Here is a 19,841-nt window from a genome sequence, read left to right on the forward strand (position 1 = left end):
ACATATTAACATAGGAGTCCCTCAGGGAAGTGTGTTAGGGCCAATACTCTTCCTAATATATATCAATGATTTTCCCCAGAGTGTCAAATACGGGGAAGCAATACTATTTGCAGATGATAGCAGCATCCTTATCAATGACGAGTCACCAGACAAATTGAGAGACAAAGCTGAAGAAACTCTCGATCATGTATGCAAGTGGGTAGTAAGCAACAAATTAACCCTCAATATTAAAAAAACAAACAGTATTAATTTACACATAAATAAAAAACATAATAGCATAGGCCTAAAAGTTAAAGATGAACTTATAGATTGTGTCACAAACACACAATTCCTAGGAATGCATGTTGACTCACAGCTTAACTGGACTGACCATATTGCAGCACTAGAAAAGAAAATCGCTACTGCTTGCTATGCACTCCGGATAATGATGTCACTATGTAATAGTTCATGTGCTAAGACGACATACTTTGCATATGTGCATTCAATAATTAGTTATGGCATAACCTTCTGGGGTACAAATGTGCAGAACATACAAGCAATTTTCAAGCTGCAAAAGAGGGCAGTATGAATAATAACAAAAAGCAGCAAGAGAGCTCACTGTACTGATTTATTCAAAACCATGGGAATCTTGACAGTACCATGTGAATACATCTTTCAGACTGTGATATATATAAAGAAACACATTGACCAGTACACACAAAACAGATCTGTACACCAACACTGGACTAGATCCTGCCACCATTTGCATCTCATACGAAAAAACAAAACAAAAACCCAGAATAGTTTATTATTTAATGGATTAAAAATGTATAATAGACTTCCAGAGGAGATCAAAGCTGAAACTGGAATACATGCCTTTAGGAAAGCTGCAAAAATTTTTTTAGCAGATAAATGTTACTATACTGTCAAAGAATACTGTAAATGACATGTGTTCACCTCAATTCATGCAAGAGTACCTTTGTAAATTTATATTTATTTTTAATTAAGATTGGTATGTATTTGTTTTGTGTACAAACGATTAAGTTGCACCATAGATATATGTACTACCAGAAGTACTATTATGTATATACTCATTCCATGTATACAGTTGATGACATCCATACAACACAAGTTGTCTACGGATGAATAAATAAATAAATAAATAGATAAATAGATAAATGGATAAATGGATAAATGGATAAATGGATAAATGGATAAATGGATAAATGGATAAATGGATAAATGGATAAATGGATAAATGGATAAATGGATAAATGGATAAATGGATAAATGGATAAATGGATAAATGGATAAATGGATAAATGGATAAATAGATAAATAGATAAATAGATAAATAGATAGATAGATCTTAGGATAAGGGGACGGTATCATGAAAAAGTCACAAATTTTGTAGGGATTATTCTGGGAAGTGTGAATTCTATGAACGACTAGCATTATTATGTTTTGTGGATATAAATGAGTGTCAAAAGAACACTTCCGTTCCCTCCAGAGTTCCTCCAAGCTACAAATAATGAAAATAGTACATACTAGGAAAAAGGTAGTACAAAAGATAAGAATCAAAAATAGATTACTCATGTGTCATAAACACCCGAAATTTATGATAAAAAAAAAAAAAAAAACAAAGAGTCCTCACAATTCCTAAATATTAGTAAAGCTGACAACCCTCCGGGTGTTCCTCAAGGCTCCATATTAGACCATTCTATTTCTCTTCTATGTTATCGACTTAACATTAAATATCAGCTCCCTATATATGGATCTTTTTGCATACCAGACTTGAATTATTTAAGGGAAACCATTTTATCCATTCACATGATACTAGACAAAAAAAATTTTGTGCCCACCCCCTACCTCAGACTGTATGCCCAGGTACTTCAATACACGGAAATGAAATTATGTAATAATTAAAAGGAAACATGTTAATGCAGATAAGTTTAGGTCCACTAAAAGAAATCTGTATGAGTCACTGACTCTGAAATGTTATGACTCATTTGATGAATTCATGCAGGACGAACTGGAAATTTGAGCTGGATCCAATGTGTTACATATTCCAAGAAATATCGTAGTGTTACTATTTATTTGAGTGATATTATTTATTAGTGTAAAAATCATTGTAACTGTATTATAAATTTTTGATGTATCCTGTACACAAACCAAAAGGATTGCAAATGTATGTCATGAGAAGAATAAACCACAATTCCACAGTTTCACAATGCCCACACTCCTTCCAACATTTTACCCAGGCTCAACCGCCTCACACTCTTGTGGTAAATTACACCTCCATAGTCTGCCCCCACATCCTCAAGAAGAGAGGTGAACTGTCAGTTGTGGAGTGCCCTTCCTCTGATTGAATTCATAACACCAACAGGATCTACCACATGCTTTAAGTACAGAATAGCCTTACAAAAGATCTGGTGCAAAAAACAGTGAAAAAACTAGTTATCACTGTGTCTTGTGCTTGTAACCTATTTTTTAAAAGCTTTATCGTACTGTTATGGCACAGAATAGTAAGGGGTGGAAATTAGAAAATTTCATAGAAACTGATTTAAATTGCCACAGGCAAAATGAAGTTGTGCAAGAGATTGAAGCAGAAGCAGGAAATGAGCTGGTATGCCAAAGGTGGGTCAGGTCATTGACGCATTATGACATCTGGCCAGTGAGGATACACATGCAGCAGAAAGTAGACTGTGACAGAAAACTAAAAGTGAGGTAAGCATATCCATTAGCTCATAAAACATGTTGCAAGAAACTCTCTTACTAAAGAGCACATACACTCCTGGAAATTGAAATAAGAACACCGTGAATTCATTGTCCCAGGAAGGGGAAACTTTATTGACACATTCCTGGGGTCAGATACATCACATGATCACACTGACAGAACCACAGGCACATAGACACAGGCAACAGAGCATGCACAATGTCGGCACTAGTACAGTGTATATCCACCTTTCGCAGCAATGCAGGCTGCTATTCTCCCATGGAGACGATCGTAGAGATGCTGGATGTAGTCCTGTGGAACGGCTTGCCATGCCATTTCCACCTGGCGCCTCAGTTGGACCAGTGTTCGTGCTGGACGTGCAGACCGCGTGAGACGACGCTTCATCCAGTCCCAAACATGCTCAATGGGGGACAGATCCGGAGATCTTGCTGGCCAGGGTAGTTGACTTACACCTTCTAGAGCACGTTGGGTGGCACGGGATACATGCGGACGTGCATTGTCCTGTTGGAACAGCAAGTTCCCTTGCCGGTCTAGGAATGGTAGAACGATGGGTTCGATGACGGTTTGGATGTACCGTGCACTATTCAGTGTCCCCTCGACGATCACCAGTGGTGTACGGCCAGTGTAGGAGATCGCTCCCCACACCATGATGCCGGGTGTTGGCCCTGTGTGCCTCGGTCGTATGCAGTCCTGATTGTGGCGCTCACCTGCACGGCACCAAACATGCATACGACCATCATTGGCACCAAGGCAGAAGCGACTCTCATCGCTGAAGACGACACTTCTCCATTCGTCCCTCCATTCACGCCTGTCGCGACACCCCTGGAGGCGGACTGCATGATGTTGGGGCGTGAGCGGAAGACGGCCTAACGGTGTGCGGGACCGTAGCCCAGCTTCATGGAGACGGTTGCGAATGGTCCTCGCCGATACCCCAGGAGCAACAGTGTCCCTAATTTGCTGGGAAGTGGCGGTGTGGTCCCCTACGGCACTGCGTAGGATCCTACGGTCTTGGCGTGCATCCGTGCGTCGCTGCGGTCCGGTCCCAGGTCGACGGGCACGTGCACCTTCCGCCGACCACTGGCGACAACATCGATGTACTGTGGAGACCTCACGCCCCACATGTTGAGCAATTCGGCGGTACGTCCACCCGGCCTCCCGCATGCCCACTATACGCCCTTGCTCAAAGTCCGTCAACTGCACATACGGTTCACGTCCACGCTGTCGCGGCATGCTACCAGTGTTAAAGACTGCGATGGAGCTCCGTATGCCACGGCAGACTGGCTGACACTGACGGCGGCGGTGCACAAATGCTGCGCAGCTAGCGCCATTCGACGGCCAACACCGCGGTTCCTGGTGTGTCCGCTGTGCCGTGCGTGTGATCATTGCTTGTACAGCCCTCTCGCAGTGTCCTGAGCAAGTATGGTGGGTCTGACACACCGGTGTCAATGTGTTCTTTTTTCCATTTCCAGGAGTGTAGTAAGGAATCGACCCAACACTTAACACCCTGTTAACACTTTGCCGTTCGCACGTCTCACACAAATTTATTCACTTGGTGCCAGCAGTGCTAATTTGGATTACTTCACTTGTTGCCAGCCATTCTTGACATTATCAGGAGATTATAAATTGTTAAGTTTTACTAATCTCATAGTTAGTTCTCATAAGTTCTCAACTCTGTTCCCCTACTTTCATGAAATTTCGAAGATATACATATGTAAATAAATACAAAATTTGTTTCATATATTTGTTTATTTTCATTGTCTTTGGTCATATGATATGCAGCAAAACAGTCTCCAAGATGTAATGCAACTCACAAGACTTGCACATTAAATTTGTTGTTGTTTGTTTTTGTTCGGCGGTTTCTTCGTTTTCATTTATTGATTTTGGAAATATGTAGGCCTATAAGCTGTTGTCATTTTATGTGACCGGAAAGTCTGTCAACCGGATTATGAGGAGATGAATGTGATGTAGCGGCAACCTCCAAGATTTGCTCCGCATATTCATCGTAAATAATTGTATCGTTTCTTTCTTCTGCTATGATGAAACGGCACAAGTACTTATACAAACAAAAAAACTTATTGACGTGTGTAACTTATTGTTACCTAAACAAAACACCAACATAATCCAAAAGATACTAAAGTGCTGTCACCGGCGATTGTGCGTCGCCAGCCGTTGACTGCTATTTTGCGCACGACATCACTGTGGTATCACCGGCCATTGACCGCTATTTCGTGCATGACACCATTATGGTGTCGCCAAATGGCAATGTGTTAATTGAATGTAGCAGAATAAAGATGACACATTTGGTCATTAGAAACTGTCTCATGTCATAGTATCATGCAATCTCCATTTATATACACCAGCTCTCCAGCTTTTGTGACAAGTTGATTCCTGGGATTGATGGTATTCACAGCAATAGCACTCAATTCCATTGATTACAATACTGCAGTTAATCTATATCCTAAATGCTCCAGCACAATCTATGACCTAGCCAAAGATGTAATAGGGAAGAGGGTCTTGACCTGGTCAACTTCATGCTGCTCATTGCCTGCTTTTTACTGATGGAGTAACTGTCTTCCAACAACACCACATCACCGGGTGCTGCCAGCACAGTACTTCTTTGTGGAAGCCAGCAATATGGCCTCTTGGGGTCCATGTTCTTGTTAAACCCTCGGGTACTTCCAGGTGCTGAAACCTACTAGGCAATAGGGAGATCAACTGACCACATGTCTACTGATACCAGGTACATTGTGTATGGGTCATTGAGGGTCTTTGTAGAATTGGGAATGGGGCCAAGAATGCACACTCCATCAGTTGGCCTGAGACTGCTTCACAGTAGGTAACAGCTATGCCTGCTCACTGCAACCTTTTGCAGTTCCAAGGTAACTAAACTTCACCCATGTGTGCAACTGCTGAGCTGACTGGACAAACACCAGATAGAACCCCACACATAGCTGAATGAGAAACAGTCAAGGCTGGTGCAGAACGACGATGACTTGTAAACATTGTGAATAAATAATTGACCTCTAATAATGTTTTATTAGTGTCGAAGACATTTCACAGATTCGGAACAGCTATTCTGACTTCATGCAGCAGTGTCTCCACTTGGAAACCTGTAAATTGGTGCCAGAAGTGTGCACTTTGAGCTGTCATCAGAGAATTTGACAGCAGAAGCATTTGACTTCAATGCCTGAATTCAGAGGATGTGGTCTGCGTCTATGATGTTCGCACATTGCAGCATTAACTGTAAGGTGATATTTCTATGATTGTGGTATATGGCAGAGTTTAGGCACATGGATTGGCATGCTACTCTAAAGTACCTTTTGTGAATCCTATGGAACCTGTTGATTTGTCAGAATTCATAGGAAATTTTAAAGACACATTTGGTACCAGTTACATTTACTATTTATAATATAGTGGCTCATAATGAACCATGCGATAAGTTAGTACCAGTTACTTGTTCTACTTGTGGATGGTATGGTCATGCAGCACACAAGTGTAATGAGTGTAGTGAGTGTTGCTGTGTGGTGATCAGGTAAAAGTAGTGGCCTAGTTTTGTATATTATATTTTTCTTGAAACATCCCCCAGGCTGTGGCTAAGCCCTGTCTCTGCAATATCCTTTCTTTCAGGAGTGCTAGTTCTGCAAGGTTCGCAGGAGAGCTTCTGTAAAGTTTGGAAGGTAGGAGATGAGGTACTGGCAGAAGTAAAGCTGTGAGGACGGGACGTGAGTCGTGCTTGGGTAGCTCGGTGGTAGAGCACTCGTCCACGAAAGGCAAAGGTCCCGAGTTCGAGTCTCGGTCCGGCACACAGTTTTAATCTGCCAGGAAGTTTTATATTTTTCTTGTTTTGTATGTGTGTTCTGTTTGACGCAAATATTATCAGTATAATAAGATAGTGATAAACTGGACAAAAAATGCTAGTCACAAGGTCAGCTACTACTAATGATAGTATAATTGCACTGATGGAGCAAGTGTCAAAATTGTTAGAGAAGAATGCTCAACAGAAGTTGTATCTTGATGAATTTATGGCTCAGAATCTTCGTGGGCTACACAAGATCCTCTGTGGTGTTCAAGCGAATTTGTTACCAGTAGCAATGACCGACTGGCCAGTAGATCCTTCAATAGTTAACCTGATCACACCCTTCTCTGGAAAAACAGAGGATTTAATGTTATTTATTAATGATGTATTGGCTGCAGCTGGAGTGAGCAATTTGTCAGATGAAACTACTCTGCGGATGGTCAATTCATGCCTAACAGGTGAAGCCGAGACACATGTGTTGTCCCATGAAATGCTGAACAAGGCAAGTAAAAAAGTACATTTGAACAGGTAGTGGAAGGTTTGCATCAGAGATATCACAAGCAGATAGTGCATGGTGTCCTTTTTTGGGGCAGGGGAGGGAGGGGGGATGGGGGGGGGGATGGGAGGGGAGGAGAGGAGAGGAGAGGAGATATTGTGAGAGGTTAATGGGTTGACACATAAGCAAACTGAGATGATGGAAACTTTACAGACAAAATCTGTAAAGCGAATGTGAAAACATATGAGTTGGCAAGAAATCTGGAAGTGGATCACATCATACCAAGAGAGGCACCTTCAATGAGTTTTTGTGAGAGAATCCTGTGGATTTTTTGTGAAGATTACAAATGGAAAATTCAGAGGATTTGGCTACTGCACTGTGTGTTGCCATGCACTTCTAGGGAAAAGACATCATTCCACAAGTGCACAATGATAAGCAAATTTTTGCTTCTGAAAAGAATTGTTTTCATAGTGAGAAGAAAGGGCATATGAAGGTGCAATGTATTCAACCTCAATGTTACAGATGTGGGCATTTTGGCCTCAAGGCAAATAAGTGTAGGAATATGAAGCAGGGTAACGGAAATAAGTAATGGAAAATGTTACACAGGCGGAGGTGTTTTGTCCTTTGTAAAACATTCCCAGTGAGTCAGTGTACTGCAGACACTAGTGCAGAGACAGATTGATATTTGATGGGCTTTATAAATGGTAAATATTTAGTTCATACCAATACACATGATTCATGTAGACCTTGTAGGTAGGAGAAGACTAGAAGCTTCCAGGTACAAATTATGTGGAATGGTAAATAATGATTTGGTATCATTGGGGGCTATAATGCTCCTTTTTAGGATTGGAACTACAGAATTTTGTGAGCAAATGGAAATGTTGCCAACTGTGGAGCAGGGTATTTTGCAATTCTCAAGCTTAACTTCCTGGAGAGGCATCATACAAAGCTTTATCTTGCCCAGCACACTGTGAACTTGGCAGGAACTTGATTCCAATTAGTCCAACAGCTATAAATGTTTCAATGTCGCACAGTACACTGATTGCTAAGATGTCACCACCTGGACTGTGTGCTTGTGCATCAAAGATAATTATGCTTGACCAAGTACCTGATGATACAGGGGAGTTGGTCTGCATATCTGTAGATGATGTGCCACCAGTGGAGATTAAGTGTGGTTCAGTCACTGCAGGACAGTGAAGCATTTGATGAAATGCATTGTTTTATATGAAGAGGAATTGCACGTGTAACCAATGTTAACAGGGACAGATGAGCTGAATATCCCAAAGGCTTAATAATAGCTAGTTCAGAGATAATCAAGGAAGAGCATATCAATGGATTACGAGATGATCAAAGTCCCAAATAAGCTTTGTTGTTAGGATGCTGTGATATACTCAGTTCAGTTGGTCCACTACCAGTGACTCCTTCAGTGTTTGAGAAGGAAGTATTTACATCAAGTCACAGATGGCAAACAACAACTGAGAGATGTGTAGCTGAAAGATTTTGGAGGAAAATATGTTCCAGTGATGTAAAACAATATATAAGAAACTGCATCCTGTGTGCACAAAGAGCAGATGGGAGTCATCAGAAAATTTGGTAACAGAGACTACCTGAAGCTGACAAACCATTTTCTGTGCTAGGACTGCATGTCTTAGGAGCTTTTAACAAAACACAAGCAGATAATAAAACTGTTGTTATACCATTTTGCATGATATTTAGTTGTAGGATTCATCCCAGATCAGAGGGTGAGTACAGTAGCACATGCAATGATAGACAACTGGTTACTGAAATTTGGTTTGCCAGAAACTATTATTATAGCCCAGGGAACTAACTTTGTATCTGAACTAATGAAACAGTTGCTGAAAATTAAGAAGTTATATGCCAGCCCGTTCTATCCTCAAATGAATGGATGGACAAAAGATTTCACCATACTTTATCCAAAATGTTCAGCCACTACATAAATGCACAGCATTCAGATTGGGACATATATTCAAGTTTTGTCATCAGTGCACATAATTTGAAAGCTTGTACTAGAACTGGTCTTTCGTTGTATGAATTAATATATGGTGGACAATGCCATCACCCTTTGATGTAGTTCAATGTAAACTGGGCCCACAGGGTGAACCAATGAAAAATTTTGTGAAGAAATTTGAAGAAATTCGGCAAATGGTAAAGTGGGCCAACAGATAAGCTTTAGAGAAGCAAGAACATATTGGGCAATGAAAGAGCAAACTGCCACAATACAGAACAGGACAGTACATATTACTAAGTAATCTGATAACCCAAAAGGCAAAACAAATAGTTTTTGTCAAAATGTCATGGACCTTACTGAGTTACTGAAGTGGGACCTATAGTTTTTCCGGCATACTGAATGTTCAATGAGGTTTTGGGATTGCAGCAGCCAGATCCTGCTGACTTCTTGCTATGATATTTTGGTTGGCAATTGTCCAGCCATCTTCAGGCTCTCACCTTTTGCAACCCATTAAGTTGGATGTGGCTGAGCATTGTATTACCATAGGACATGCTATGGATTTTTCTGCCACAAAAATCTTGGTGCCAGTGAGAACTTTTTGGGATTCATTAATTATTGAATCTGTGGAAAACACCTTTCACAAAATCTTACAAATCATGACGGTAGTTTTCAACTGTACAAGGCTTGGGACCCAGTCACTGCTCTAATTTCTTCTGAGAGAAGACAGTTTATTCATGATGACACGTCTGGCAACATCACATGTCTGGTTTTTAGCAATGTGAGTGCACATTCTGACAGAGGGTGGACATGCAGTTTTCACCTTTATGGATGCATCTGTGCACCACACACAGAACAGCATGGATTTTGATAGACGACACCCCTGTGACAGCCACCAATGTGCATGCATTTATGCACCAATTTTTGGATGGCGGGAACTTGCAGTCTCCAGTGACACACTCACCTGAAGATGGATGGACAATTGCCAGCTGCAGTATCATGTCAAGAGGTCAACATGATCTGGCTGCTGTCCCGAAACCTCATCTAAATTACTGAAGTGGCTTTGCCAGCCAACATAAAATTACAATTGCCAACTAAAGCTTTTATAGTCCATGTAAGTAGTCAAGCCATTTAGAGGTGAGACTGATACATTGCCACTGATTCCTTCAACCATTGTGGGAAAAGAGGAATTAGCAAGGAAAAAGGAACATCAGAGAAATATGTACCTTTTGCAGTTAGGTCTAGGAAATGATGTAAATTTCATGTGAAATGGAAATATGGTATTTGTTAGTTATTTAGGTTAGTCTTTTCTTTATATGTCATGTTCTGTGTTTATTTTCTTGTCTAAAAGGAGGAAGATGAGTGATGGTACTGCCTTTTCTCTCAGGAATTTAACTCTTGCATGAGAAATTGAAGACACAGTTGCAACAATTAACAGTATTAATACTATGAATGCTAACATGTGAAAACCAAGGTTGATTAGATTCAGGAGGGAAACTGTTAAAAACTTTGTTTGGAAAACGGATGATGATATCAAAAATTTAAACAGCGCAGTTGTAAATGCACAGGAATTAGTGGAAGGTACAAAAGCAAAAGCAAATTGGCATACAACACACAGAAGAAATATGGGGCAGGAAATACTTAATGTTACTAAAACAGTACATAACTTAACAACAAAATTAGAAAAATATGTGCAGAAACCAGGAATGTCTTAAACAGTTATGTATAGAAAACGAAAACCTGGATTAGCAAAGTAGATGTGAAGATGGTCATAGCTATATTGTTACAAATCTTAGCATACAGGTTATATGATGCAAGGATTTAGGCTGAAACTTTGCATTAAGCACTCCATCATGTTACTCATGGACATTTCTGTCCAATGTTATTAAATGCACAATAATCACACCTATAGCAGTCTGTGGTTCCAGCTGCAGACAGTGACTGTGGGGGCTGTGACCGTGTGTGCACGCGTATTTTATGACAGTCTTTTTGTTGTGCCTATCTGCAATTCAACATTTCCACTATAGGGTGAGTAGCAACTATCCTGATACAGGACAAGTTAGATTGCACATTCAAATATAGTTTCCAGTAGTATGAATAAATGCACAGCACCAGTGATTTGTGGTACATCCATATCTGATTAAATGGAATGCAATTTAGATATGGGCAGAGATAAGAAATTTATTCAGTATCATTAGTACTTAGATGGAAAGATGCGCATGTCATGTCTGTAGCAGATTTAAGACTGTTTTAGAGAAGATGTTATTTGTCCAGCAAGGGTGATACAAATGAGCAACCACTCATGGGAAATACAGTTGTCATTAGAAAAAATGGAAGCAGTAGAGGATGAAAAAACAGTTTTAGCTTCTCAAGCAAAATTTCAAAAAATTGAGGATCACTGGATTTATTCCATATTTATACCTGAAACAATAATCACTTGCTATAAAAATAGTGAACCAACCAGAATAATTAAACTAGTATTTCAGGACAATGGATTGTTAATTAATGGAACTAGATATGAGAAAGCAGGCTGACAATTTCACCTTCTAGCTTTTGTCATGGGGACAAAAATGATTGTGCCGTGGGACCAATATTGTATTGGCCAGAGGAATCGCCACACATATTACCAATCCCGAACTTAACTTTTATTAATTATACACAGGATTCCACTTCACTACAATCCCTAGATGAATTAACAACTTCAGAAAAAGGACAAGTTTCAGTCAATTGAATATTGCAACATATGAAACAATATCACAAGAAATGTAAACAAAACACAATTTTTTTCATTGTATCAATGAGAAGTGTAATCTTGGTTCTAGTGTTTACCTGTGCAACTTCTGTATAAGGTATCTCATTCAAATTAGGCAACTATCCATCAGCCAAGACTGGTGTGGAAGAACAATGACTTGTAAACAGTGTGAACAAATGATTGAACTCTAAAAATGTTTTACTGGCATCAAAGATGCTTCCAGGTTCCCAGCAGCTATTCTGACTTCACATAGAGCTGTCTCCCTTGGTCACTCTGTAATACCTCCATTTTCCCCACTGAAAGCCTTGTCCCATCTGTCGTAACTCTTACAGTTTTGTGCCAAGACAAGCCACTTTTCTCCATGCAATTCACAGCACATAAAGCAAGTCCTGACTAGTGTTTATATCTTTAATTGATTCTAGGCTAAGTAATTCCTCTGTTATGATGAAATTTTCATTAATGCCATGGATACAGATCAGTAATTGTACAGTGTCTTTATCTGTGCTCAAATCCATTCCCAAGGAAAGCCAAACAAAATCTCTCCTCACAGACTCCAATTCTGTAAGTTCATCACTAATTAAATTAATGTGCTTGACAGTGAAATGCTTTCAAATTTCCTTCTAACATCAGGAGACAAAATGTTTGCACACACTGTCATACAGTGTTTAGTAAACTCACCATTACAAAAAGGCTTGTTGTATTTAGCAAGGTTACAGGCTATGTTGCAACTTGCTTCCCTAGCAGTATTTCAAAGTGTTGATTGCTTTGTAAATACTGTTTGTTGCTTCTTCAGCTTTTTCACATAATCTGGAGCTTTTATTTTGTGTTCTCCCTTGGAAAGTGTGCACCCAAATTCTCTATTCTTTTTGTAATGTAATTTCAGATATTACTCCTAAAACACAACTATAATTTCATGACTCAGTAAACACATTACTATGTGTGTTTGTCCAATCTTCATTAAACACATGACATTCATCACTGATTTTATGTCTTTTTTGGAGGATTCGTTGTTCCACTAAAGTTGGAAATTTATATTCTAGAGAAGGAAAGTTGCTACTCACCATATAGTGGAGATGCTGAGTCACGATAGGCACAACAAAAAGATTCACACAATTGCAGCTTTCTGCCGTGGTGGTGGTGTGGCAACCTTCCTTCTCTGGTATTGTTACATTCCATTCTGGATTTTCCATTGTTTGAAATTTATATTCTGTTGCGCATGCGAAATGGAAATAAATCAGATCAATTGGAAAAGCACTGCATGTTGTACTATTTGCAATTGACACAAAACCGAGTTGACACTCGGTGCTGTGGCTGATGGGAGTGCTCGCATTGACCACCATTCCAAATGTCATCCTGGTTTGTGAGAATAGCATGCATATCGATATGGCTGTCCTTGTTGAAATTTTCAGTCACATCAAAAACCATTAGCAGGCTACGTGTGGCCCATTGGCTACTGTTTTCCCACATGTGCTCTAGCTGGCCCATGAGTAGGTTGGCATAGGATGGTGCCATGCAGGTACCCGTTGTTGTATCTTCGATTTTCTTGTAGGTAAGGCTTTCAAAGTAGTCGTAACAGTGGTTGAGGATATAATTTGTCATTGTGATCAGAAGGAAGGTTAGAGGTTTAGAGTCAATCAAGCATGGGGAAAGGTAATATTCCATAGCAGCAAGATTGAGGATGTTACTGTAGAGGAAGTGGCATCAACAATGATGAACAAGGTGCCATATGTAAATGAGCAGCAACTGTGGAGAATCACTGTAATGAAAGCATGATGCCATTCGTAAATGAGGGTAGGTTATACGTAATGGGCTGAAGGTATTGGTCCATGAGAACAGAGATTCTCTCATTGGAGGGACAGTGATCAGCTAATAAGGGGTGTCCTGGGTGGTTGGGTTTATGGATTTTATAAAGCATGTAGAAGGCAGGAGTGCAGGGACTAGCAGGGGTGGGGAGAGATATAAGGAGAGGTTTATGGGATGGGTCTAAGGACTTGAGGAAGGACTGGAAATCCTGTTAGATTTCTTGAATTGTCACTGTTGCAGGGTTTGCAGCTGGACAAATGTGACAGCTGGTGAAGTCCCTCCACCAGGTAACCTCAGCAGTTAATAGTCACAGTGATGGAGTTTTTGTCAGCAGGTAGGATTATAAGGTTTCGAGTTAAGTTATTCAGTTCAGAAACAATACTTAACGTATTTGTCCAGAATAGTTTCTTAAAGTGGCATGAGGAATTCAGAGGCTACGGAACATTCCATATACTTTTTGTACAGTTTTACTTAGAAGTAGTGATGGCTGTGCAAAATAAGCAAGTAGCAAAGTTATTGCAGGTCTAATATATTCTCTGAGAGCGAACCACAACTGTTGCAAAAAATTTTCATGCTGAATAAATCTGCTCTAGTTGTACCTCAAATCTGTTGTAAACTGTAATGGCTTTTCTTTATTTTTGGCGTTGGTCATATGTAAGCTCTTCCACTTATGGGGACACCTACGAGAAGGTTGTATGCCCATGTGCCAAGTGGTGAGGTGACTGTGATCAGACCTGGCAGCCAGTGTTGGAGCAGGGCAGGATCAGTGTTGGTCTGGCACAACACAGAGAAGCAGCACAGCTGAGGGACTGCATGGAGCAAGGCCTCCTTGGCATAGCAGAACTGGGGTTGGCAGTGCTTGCAGTGGAAGCCGTGGTTGTCCATGGTTGGTTTACATCTAGGTGCAGTCGTTTCCTGTCCTGTGGCATTGTGCAGTATCTTTTGCTTTTGTGCTGGTGCTACCATCAATACCCCCTCCTGCAGGTAACTGTTTGGTACCATTAAGTACTGTGCTCCAAACTATTAAGTTGTTGTACATCCATTTCTTGTTAGAAACCATACCATGCTGTGACTGAGTGTCTTATTATTCTGGTTCAGCAGTGTCCAAATTCTGTCTGTCCTATAGTGCTACATGTGCTTAAACCAGCTGATTGTGCCTGTTTATGAGGCCAGTATTAACAGTTGTGCCTCTGCAGCTGTTTTGCAATCATTGTGGAAGGTACATACTAGTTAAGGTGTTCTTGTATGAAGCCATTACAAGTTCTAACTACCAGCAATTCTGTCATTTAGGAATAAACTGCTTTTAATTCCAAAGTGGTATTATAATCACTGTAAGATTCCAATGCTTTCTGCTTCACCTTACAGCAAATTGGGGTTGCTTAGGTTAGTCTGTCTTAATTACCTAGTGCTCCTGGGAGTTATCTTATGTAATAAAGAACTGATGTGCTGCCTGATTTGGCCGTGGTTACAAAGAAAAGTGGGGTAGCTGTTTCATTAATTTTCATGATTTTTCAGTTCCCTGTGTGGTAGGTTAAAGATAGAATTACATTGCCCATATGAACCCCAACAGCTCCCAGCATTGAGCTTAACAAAAATTCTCTTCTAATAATAAAGATTGGTGACTCACACCGTCACACTGGGTCATGAATTCTTTTTAAATGTATTTGTACAGAGGGACTTACTTTGCCTGCATCATGTTGGCTGCTGCCTCAGGTGTTGTGCAGTCAGGAGAAGCCATGCTTTCTGAAGGGTACCATAGCAGAATGGCTCCATAATTGATGTATGTTGTTAAAAAAGTGCTTTCTCTTTAAATTATGGTTTGTAAGCCATACTACACTCCTGGAAATTGAAATAAGAACACCGTGAATTCATTGTCCCAGGAAGGGGAAACTTTATTGACACATTCCTGGGGTCAGATACATCACATGATCACACTGACAGAACCACAGGCACATAGACACAGGCAACAGAGCATGCACAATGTCGGCACTAGTACAGTGTATATCCACCTTTCGCAGCAATGCAGGCTGCTATTCTCCCATGGAGACGATCGTAGAGATGCTGGATGTAGTCCTGTGGAACGGCTTGCCATGCCATTTCCACCTGGCACCTCAGTTGGACCAGCGTTCGTGCTGGACGTGCAGGCCGCGTGAGACGACGCTTCATCCAGTCCCAAACATGCTCAATGGGGGACAGATCCGGAGATCTTGCTGGCCAGGGTAGTTGACTTACACCTTCTAGAGCACGTTGGGTGGCACGGGACACATGCGGACGTGCATTGTCCTGTTGGAACAGCAAGTTCCCTTGCCGGTCTAGGAATGGTAGAACGATGGGTTCGATGATGGTTTGGATGTACCGTGCACTATTCAGTGTCCCCTCGATGATCACCAGTGGTGTACGGCCAGTCCATGATGCCGGGTGTTGGCCCTGTGTGCCTCGGTCATATGCAGTCCTGATTGTGGCGCTCACCTGCACGGCGCCAAACACGCATATGACCATCATTGGCACCAAGGCAGAAGCGACTCTCATCGCTGAAGACGACACGTCTCCATTCGTCCCTCCATTCACGCCTGTCGCGACACCACTGGAGGCGGGCTGCACGATGTTGGGGCGTGAGCGGAAGACGGCCTAACGGTGTGTGGGACCGTATCCCAGCTTCATGGAGACGGTTGCGAATGGTCCTCGCCGATACCCCAGGAGCAACAGTGTCCCTAATTTGCTGGGAAGTGGCTGTGCGGTCCCCTACGGCACTGCGTAGGATCTTACGGTCTTGGCGTGCATCCGTGCGTCGCTGCGGTCCGGTCCCAGGTCGACGGGCACGTGCACCTTCCGCCGACCACTGGCGACAACATCGATGTACTGTGGAGACCTCATGCCCCACGTGTTGAGCAATTCGGCGGTATGTCCACCCGGCCTCCCGCATGCCCACTATATGCCCTCACTCAAAGTCCGTCAACTGCACATATGGTTCACATCCACGCTGTCGCGGCATGCTACCAGTGTTAAAGACTGCGATGGAGCTCCGTATGCCACGGCAAACTGGCTGACACTGACGGCGGCGGTGCACAAATGCTGCGCAGCTAGCGCCATTCGACGGCCAACACCGCGGTTCCTGGTGTGTCCGCTGTGCCATGCGTGTGATCATTGCTTGTACAGCCCTCTCGCAGTGTCCGGAGCAAGTATGGTGGGTCTGACACACCAGTGTCAATGTGTTCTTTTTTCCATTTCCAGGAGTGTATTTTAAGCTGAAAGGGTAAAGAGTAGAGTGTTCAGACTCCATCTGGCCCATTTGTTAGGGGGGGACAGCATGTTATGTAGATGGAGAGTCATTGTCAGATGGAGAAGTAATGTTGGGTGTGCCCAGGGAAGTGAAGTGGAACTCTTGTTGTCCCTATTGTTTATTAATGACTGTGCAGACATTATCAATAGTAAAATCAGGTTTTTTTTCAGATGGTGCAGTTATCTATAATGAAGTGCTATCTGAGAGCAGCTGCATAAATATTGTCAGATCTTGATATGATTTCAACATGTTGCAAAGACTGGCAACTTGCTCTAAATGTTTAGAGATGTAAAATTTTGCACTTCACAAAATGAAAAAACTTGATATCAGTGAGTCACTATTGGAATAAGCCAACTTAAAGAAATACCTGGGTGTAACCCATTGCAGGGATATGAAACGGAATGATTACATAGCTTCAGTCCTGGGTGAAGCAGGTGGTAGCATTTGGTTTATTGGCAGAACGCTGGGGAAGTACAAACAGTCTACAAGAGAGATTGCTCACAAATCACTCGTGCATCCAATCCTAGTATATTTCTCAAGTGTGCAGGATCTGTACCAGATAGGACTAACAGGGGATATTGAATGAATACAGAGAAGTGCAGGACAAATAGTCACAGGTTTGTTTAATGGATGGGAGAGTGCCACAGAGATACTGAAGGAACTGAACTGGTACACTCTTTAAGACAGACATAAAATATCCCGAGAATGTCTTTAACATTCTTTATTTTGATGTTATTGTTAAAATTGGGGTTCGTATTCAACCATACCTGCCACAGCCATGGTCCCAGTTTCTTAAACAACTACTGTAAAAATAGACCAAGTCAAATGAATATTAATAAAGTTTCAGATTACTGTTTATTTGAAAAATCCAACCTTCTCTACAAAACTCAGATAATTTCTAACATATTTACAATAATAAAATGGATCTTACTCAACAAGTTCCATGCTGTCTGTCCAACATCACACAAAGTACTGACTCCCTTTGCCAACAGGACTGTAACTATTTATACTTTCTTAACAATCCCGAACAATCCTTAGCATTTCCAGAATGAGATTTTCACTCTGCAGCGGAGTGTGCGCTGATATGAAACTTCCTGGCAGATTAAAACTGTGTGCCCGACCGAGACTCGAACTCGGGACCTTTGCCTTTCGCGGGCAAGTGCTCTACCAACTGAGCTACCGAAGCACGACTCACGCCCGGTACTTCTCGGTCGGGCACACAGTTTTAATCTGCCAGGAAGTTTCATATCAGCGCACACTCCGCTGCAGAGTGAAAATCTCATTCTGGAAACATCCCCCAGGCTGTGGCTAAGCCATGTCTCCGCAATATCCTTTCTTTCAGGAGTGCTAGTTCTGCAAGATTCGCAGGAGAGCTTCTGTAAAGTTTGGAAGGTAGGAGACGAGGTACTGGCAGAAGTAAAGCTGTGAGTACCGGGCGTGAGTCGTGCTTCGGTAGCTCAGTTGGTAGAGCACTTGCCCGCGAAAGGCAAAGGTCCCGAGTTCGAGTCCCAGTCGGGCACACAGTTTTAATCTGCCAGGAAGTTTCAATCCTTAGCATTGTTTAGAATCATTTTTTGATTAATTAACAATTAAAACTGACATAGAAAAACTGAAAATACGTATGTAGCATTTTATTCGAGAATAAATTCTCGAATAAGAAATTAATGTAATACATTTACATTTTTTATTAATAACTTGAGGTTCCCTTCATGGGAATTGTTCCCTTGATTTACATAACTTCTACGCTTAGAAGTGAATGAGATTAAACAGTTAATTTTTTCAGTTATAAGTTTTTCTAGATGAGTTACATATTTTGTTTACATGTGCGATCCTGAATTAAACTGGAAAATGTTCGTTTTAAGTCGGTCTTAATGGGCTGTTACATTTCAAGTCTCTTAAAAAAGTTTCAAGAACTGGCTTTAAATTATTACTCTATGGGTACCCTATATCCCTATATCACTATACACTATACACTATACACTATATCACTATACACCATACTATATCACTATACACCATACTATATCACTCACATAGTAATTGTGAGGGTAAGGAAAGATTAATTATAGCAAGCACAGAGGCATTCAGTCAGTCATTCTTCCCACACCCCATACATGAATGGAACAGGAAAAACCTTAATGGGACACACCTTCTGCCTTGCATAATTTGCAAAGCCTAGATGTACATGCAGATCTGGCTGGGGGTTTTGACAGATTAACCTGTTGCCTAAAAGCTTTCTCTTCCGTTTTCAGAGGGGTTGGTTGAGTCTATGATGCTTATTCTGATTAAGGCTCATGAAATTATTACTAGATTTAATTTCTAAATTTAGTTTTGGAATGTTTTGGTTAATAAAGAATATTGTTACATTGTATCCTCAATTGGGTTTGCACATTCCACTCCTGCAGCCTTCTGCCCTTCTATCACATATCAATTGTAGCATAGACTGGCTGCGTTCTCACGGGGGCAAGAATACAAATTGCACTTTCGTTGTATCATAGCTATTAGTTTGTTTATCCTATTTGTGTTATTCTCGTGTTAAAATTTCATGTGAAAACAGTGCTGTTGTAGTTGTTTGTGTTTCAGGATTGACTCTCCAGGAACCAGAAGGGTCATCAGTGTGGTGAGCCTCAGAAAACTGCACCTGCAGTATGAGCTACATATTTGTAAACCAAACACGGAGGGCAGTGTAGCTGTGCTGCCTTGATTGTCCTAGTAAAAATTTCTAATTCAGTGAGTGAGGTGAGTAAAGCTGTTGAATTTTGTAGAAGTTTACTGGGTGGTGATCAGGATGATACATCAGGTTTTGAAGTTGCATTCCCATCTAAAAGGTGGATTTTCGAAATAAAGAACTTTCTGGACACCTAGCCAATAGGTGGTGGTGTGGCAACCTTCCTTCTCTGGTATTGTTACATTCCATTCTGGATTTTCCATTGTTTGAAATTTATATTCTGTTGCGCATGCGAAATGGAAATAAATCAGATCAATTGGAAAAGCACTGCATGTTGTACTATTTGCAATTGACACAAAACCGA

At 41.2% G+C, this 19,841-nt stretch overlaps 1 protein-coding gene across 1 annotated transcript in view; it reads right to left on the bottom strand.

The window, feature by feature from the left end:
- The window catches only part of LOC126235088 (M protein, serotype 2.1-like), a 97,423-nt gene extending 82,156 nt beyond the window's left edge, over positions 1–15,267 (bottom strand). Inside the window, exon 1 of the mRNA XM_049943822.1 lies at positions 15,212–15,267. Coding sequence (XP_049799779.1) covers positions 15,212–15,267 — 56 coding nt within the window. The remainder of the gene's footprint in view (positions 1–15,211) is intronic.
- Positions 15,268–19,841: the final 4,574 nt, after the last annotated feature.

This window comes from Schistocerca nitens, chromosome 2, assembly GCF_023898315.1.
Source record: "Schistocerca nitens isolate TAMUIC-IGC-003100 chromosome 2, iqSchNite1.1, whole genome shotgun sequence".
NCBI classification, from domain to species: Eukaryota; Metazoa; Arthropoda; class Insecta; order Orthoptera; family Acrididae; genus Schistocerca; species Schistocerca nitens.